General features: G+C 38.6%; 1 protein-coding gene across 2 annotated transcripts in view; it reads left to right on the top strand.

Annotated features, from left to right (window-relative positions):
* The window catches only part of LMLN (leishmanolysin like peptidase), a 39,053-nt gene that overhangs the window by 23,928 nt on the left and 9,035 nt on the right, over positions 1–6,090 (top strand). For both annotated transcript variants that reach the window (XM_045287556.1, XM_013007142.2), the window contains exons 6-7: positions 1,457–1,635; positions 5,137–5,242. In XM_045287556.1, coding sequence (XP_045143491.1) covers positions 1,457–1,635; positions 5,137–5,242 — 285 coding nt within the window. The remainder of the gene's footprint in view (positions 1–1,456; positions 1,636–5,136; positions 5,243–6,090) is intronic.

Raw genomic sequence — 6,090 nt, 5'->3', positions numbered from 1 at the left:
TTGCTTCTCAGCTAGATGGCCGCTTGTTTACCTTCAAGCATGTAAGACCCCTTCAGCACATTTTTAATGCAGTTTTTGTGGTAAAATTAGGTGCCTCAGCTGATATTTGGGGCGGTTTGTACTCGAGTGCATACGGTAAGTTGTGTATTTTGATAATACTCTTTATTTTTCACATTGAACATTGATTTATTGTATTAAAAAAAGATAAGACATTTAAATGCATTTACTAGAAAGCCAATTTATTATAAATATACATCTGAAAATAGGTGAATTGCTACAGATGTTTTTCTGTTTGGCTGTGTTCTCTTACTTAAGTACTACGCTCATAACCACAGTAAAGCATTTGTTTAAGTTGTGTGTATTTTATAAGTTTCATCTCAGGGCCCTCGCAGCTCAGCCCAGGCTTTTGAAACCCTGTGCACGGGCCCCAGTGCCACAAGCTTGCTCAGCTTCCACGCTCTTCTCAAATGGCATGCAGACAGGAAGGACACATTTTAAAGTGAAGGCAGACTCTTAATTATAGGTTTATTTCCTTCTTCAAGACATCTCTAGACTGCTTTTTTCCCCAAGCTTTTGCTTATTAATTTTTTTTTCTTTAAAAAAATTCTCTCATATTTCCAGATATTCTGGTTCTGAACTTTTATTTAAATTAAGTACATGGTCATGAGGAAGAATGCTTAAAAATCACAACTTTTTATAACACCAAATATTCATAGGTTAAATTGAACATTAACATTATACATGCATATACTAAAAGAGGAAGTATAAGCAGTGTGTACTTTCTCTTAAAAGAGATGGGAATTTCTGTGTTGCTTTCTATATGCATTGCTTGTGTCCTAAGATCACAATTTACTAATTTTTCTACTTGTGATATGCATATATTACATATATGATTGCCACCTATGATAGAAAAAGCATTCTAAAAAATAATCTTTACAAAGACAAAAATTGGTTCAGAAAACTAGGAAGAAGGGATATAAACTATTTTTTTACTTTATATGCTTTTGTACTGTCTAATTTTGAACAATGTGCATAACTATAGGGAATATATTTCCATTAGATATGTTTTCAAATTAAATAAAAAATTAAATTTATTAATTTTAAAATAATGTTAGTCACAAGAAATTGCTAAAAGTCCAACAGTATATAGGGAAGTCCTATATGCCCTTCACTCAGGTTTTGAGAGTGCTGAATTTTAAAGAGCTTTTCTAGTTTTGTATTTTTATGCTTTCTGGTTGGTTGTTTTAACTGAGATGTATAGATTTATGATCATTTGAAAGTAGAAATGTTAGTAAGCCAAATTCCAAATTAGAAGTAGGTACTGAGTAAAAGGGGGTCTGGATTTTGGTAAAGTTTGGGGATGATGATATTAGGTCCTGCTGCACTTAGAGTCTGGAGTCAGTCACTCTGAGATTAACTTGCAGTCTGGTTTTCTCTTTGGCCCCTGTGGGTTCAGCAATGCAGGGTCTGCCGTGGGGGTAAGTGGCTGTGTGGAGCAGTCGGTGTGCCGGACCAAGAAGGGGTCAGGGATGCAGACTTTGTTCTCTATGTTGGTGCTTTGGCCACTGAGAGGTGCAGCCACGAAAACATCATCTCTTATGCAGCGTATTGTCAGCAGGAAGCAAAAATGGACAGGTAAGCTTTCCCCTAGAACTTGTTTATAAAGAGCTAATGTGGGAACACTTAGCAGACCCTGCAGATTGCCTGTGCAGTTTACATTTGCCAGATTCCCTCTGGGAGTAAACAGCAGGGCTCCTGGCTTGGAAGGGGTGTGGTGGTGCATAATCAGACTTTACGTTATTAATATAGTAATAGCACTTTTTAGAATGAAAGAGAAAAGGTAAAAAACAACTTCTGACTTTTCCTGCCATTTTTCTCCCTTCCTTAACCTGTCCGTTAAATACTGCCCGGGAAAAGTCTACTGTCAAGAGATTTTGCTTTTGATGTGAATACCTCCTTGAGGAAACATTTTGAACTTTAATTTTAGCACTTTTGTGCTACAGCTATAAGTGTTTCAAATTTATCTAGTCACCTAATTGGCATGTTGTTTGTTATATGTGTCTAAATGAAATTCAGACACCTATTTGTCATTTGCAAAGGATTAAAAAAAATTTACTGTGAATCAGCCTTGAAATGAAGTCGTTATAGATGCAGAAGGTATAACTCTTGATTAAAAGGGGGAATTGAATTTCAAATGCGTAATGGATGTTCTGGAGCCACGGAGGGTGCTCGAACCTCTGAAACTAATGCCCTCCCTGTTCCAATCTCTAAACCATAAACCCAAATTACCCTGTGAAGTCTTCTTCAAACACAACACAACACGCGTTTAGCTTAGCTGGTAGACGGTCTGTCTTGAGCATCATGCTCCTTTAAGAACTGTTTATATGGGATCAAATCGACTAAAAAGATAGAAACTTTAAGGGGGACAATGACTTTATGTTAATGAAGGTGGGACAACTCAGTAGAGAAGGGCGAGAATGGGTGAACAACGTGGAACATGTAGTCAATGTCACTAAATTGTACCTGTAGAAATGGTCGAATTACTGTATGTTACACTGTGTGTATATATTCTCGACAAAAAATTAAAATACACAGAAGAAAAAGAAAGGTACCAGGTGTCTCAGGATGTAGTATAGCAGTCTCAAATATTGGAGAGGTTAGTGTGACTGCTTCATGTACATGCAAGGGCCGCCACTGAGATGTTTACCATCCACCTCTCTGTCCGAAGAATGTGGCTGACTTTTAAGAGATGCTGTTTCTCTTCGGTTGGTGTGTTATTGAGCTACGGCAAGCAAAGCAAAGCACACAGCTTATCTTGTCAACCCTGAAGGTGCGAAGGAGTTAAGCTGTAGTAGGGACATGGAAAGCTGTCGCTCACTGTAATGTTTTGTTAAATTATTGATAGATGAAATCAACTCAGAGTGATAAATTAAAATGAGAAAATTGCTTAAAGACTTTTTTATATTCTGAGAGATATTTTTTGAGAGCCCAGTTTTGGACTCTTAATTCAAACTAAACCATGTGTGCACATATACATGAATACACGTGCACACACCCCCGCAAAATTGTATTTTGCATGTGCTGTTAAGTGTCAATGGAACTTGCAAAATGGAGCTCATAGTATGATTCTACTATTATTTTAAGCAGCTGTTTTAAAATGTAAAATGATTGAGTTGAGTATGCTATGGGAAAAAAGAGATATCATTAGGATTACCATCCATCCTAGTTTGCCTGTGACTGCCCTGGCTTTACCCCTGTCTTCTGGGACCCCCTCCGCCCTCCTTCAGTCCACACTCGAGATGTCGTTGATTGTGGCATTGAGTGGGAGTTGGTGTGGAATAGGCAATTTTCACTTTTCTCTTTATACATTTTTCTAGTGTTACCTATCTTTTCAGAGAATTTGTTTTGTCATGAATGCCACGTGTTAAGATGAAACTTAGGAGCAGAGTGGCAACCCTGCGAGAGCGTGAGAGGAATGTAACACATCTGTGCTGAAGTGGTTCAGATGGGTTCATTCCTTGCAGTTCCAATAACCCTGCACAGGAGTCTCAAATAAGAATTTATAACTGAAAGGCACTTTTCAGTGTCATTCCACTGTTGGCTGTGCCTGTTTATGAGCACCACTGAACTGAAGTAGTTGAAACCTACCCACGGTGACATGGAAGAAAGGTCTGGTGACGCGCTTGCATAGAGATTACCACCAAGAAAACCCTATGAGAACAGTTGTAATCTGAAACATGGAGTTAGCCCGAGTCCAAAAACAAGTCACCTGGTTGGTTTGGCTTGCAACAGGGGAAAAGCAACTTAGGGTAGTTAAGCAAGTAGGACTTCTTTGAAGAAGTAAGAATTCAGCTGTGATCTGAACAGTGATCCTGGATAGGTTTTGTATAAATAAAGAAGTGGGAGGAAAGAGCTTGTATTAGGAAAAAACATGCACTTGGCTGTTGGTTGACACCACTTCAGTAGACCCTGTGTTGTTATAAGAAAGCTTCAGGAATGCAGCTGAAGGACTGTTTTATTCTAGGAAACCCGGGAAGTGTTGTTTAACCCTGGCCGTGACACCCATTTTCTGTTCAGAGATCACTGGCTTCGGTTTGGTAAATGAAGTTGTATTCACACTTTTTCTAGGTGTAAGTCTGATCTTTAGGAGAACACATTTATAAAATATGAATGTAAAGTACGTTAAAAATATAGTGTATGTACGCTTAACTTTTTAATTTAGGTAAATTAATATTCTTTAGGAGTCCCTGGGTGGTGCTATGGTTAAGCACAGGACAGCTCAGTGAAAGCTTGGCAGTTCTCACCCATCCAGAGGCATCTTGGTGATCTGCTTCTGGAGAACCCGTAGGGTTGCCTGGAGGCTGAGTCCGCTCAGCAGCCGCTCAGCCACAAGAGTTCTTTGTGATAAGCAATTCTGTGGTGCAGTGTTAAGCTAGTTGTGGGAGATATATGTGGAGTTCCTTAGCAATATCTGTTTGCCTGAGCTGTTGCAAGACAATTAAGGCAAGTGCATGGTGGAACTGGCTGAAGTACCCTGGATTTTGAGTTTGACCTTGACTAACGGTCAGTCCTTTAGAAGAGAGAGCTATAGCCTCCTGTAGATTCTAGAAGGTGCAGAATATGGAAGAAGATGATGGAAAGGCAAACATCTTTATGGGAATGAGGACAGTGTTGGGACAGGGCAAAGGGATTAAAGAAATGGAGCAACCTTCAGCTACCTGAATGATTTTTGCTTATTGTCTTAGTGTTTGTCTGGCGTCTGTCTATACCTACTTGTCCATTTCTGAAATGCTGAAGTCAGCTACATTTTAACTGCAAGTAAAACAGTGTTAGAATTGGAGTAGTCTACTTAAAAAACTATATTGACATATTTTAAAGATTTACACTAACGTACAGATGGCTTATATCCTTTTGTGAGAATAGGTGTTAATTGGCCATGCTGTAGGAAAGCAGGGTGTCCAGATCTTGAAAGTAAATGATAGTGAAAAGTTAGATGTCATGATACAAATGGCATGGCCATTTAGTGAAAGGTTTTTCTTTCTTGGGGCTGTTTTTGATAGAGAAGTGTGGGTTAGTAAATATTGCAATGAAAATGGATCTGGAATGTAATAAAAAATTCAATGTCTGTTTTAACAGGCCAATAGCAGGATATGCTAACCTGTGTCCAAATATGATCTCTACCCAGCCTCAGGAGTTTGTTGGGATGCTGTCCACAGTGAAACACGAGATTATCCATGCCCTGGTAAATCCCACTGACTACTGCCTCTTCCTCATGCCTTAGCTTCCTGCTCTCATTTTGATTAAATGTATTTCTTTAAAGAGTATGTGGTTTCTTAGATTCATGTTCAGTAAAACTTGATTAAGTTTGACCTCTGCCAAAATAAGAATTTTTAATGATTAAAATAGAGACTAGGTTGAATTTTACTGTCTGAAAAAAGGAAACAAGTAAATCCATTTGGCAAATGGGATTTCTGAGAGATTGATTAAACTTAAAATTTTAAAAGCAGGAATTTAGAAAAATTCACTTGGCCCTAGAATGATAATATATTTCTAAATTTAGAAAGTCCAAATAAACCTTGGTCTCTGAATTTTCAAAAGATACACTAATTTGAACCTTTTCATTTTTTCTTCCTAATTTTTCCAAAATAGTGAACTTTTCCTGTCTGTGAAAGGAATTGAATAAAGTTCCTTAGGCTCCTAAGAAATGCTCTGGACTGATGCCATTCATGTTCTTAGGAAGTAGATGGCAGTAAAATGCCGTGATTGAGAGAGCGATTGGATCACACAGCCCTCACCCCACTCCCCACCCCCAAATCCCACTGCCATCGAGTCCATGCCAACTCATAGTGACCCTATAGGATGGGGTAAAACTGCCCCTGTGCGTTTCTGAGACTGGAACTCTTTACGGAAGTAGTAAGCCCCATCTTTCTCCTTCTTCAGAGGAGGTAGTTTCAAACTGCTGACCTTGCAGTTGGCAGTTCAATGCATAACCACTATGCCAACAGACAGACCTAAGTAAGAAATTTCTTCATTCTGCCATTAAAGATCTGTGGGATCCTGGGCAAATTTTTGTTTGTTTGTTTGAATTTT

Source organism: Echinops telfairi, unplaced genomic scaffold (genome assembly GCF_000313985.2).
Source record: "Echinops telfairi isolate 266 unplaced genomic scaffold, ASM31398v2 ScPeMD7_17;HRSCAF=63, whole genome shotgun sequence".
NCBI lineage: Eukaryota > Metazoa > Chordata > Mammalia > Afrosoricida > Tenrecidae > Echinops > Echinops telfairi.
The sequence above is the reverse complement of the archived record's forward strand: the minus strand, read 5'-3'. Positions and strand labels throughout refer to the sequence as shown.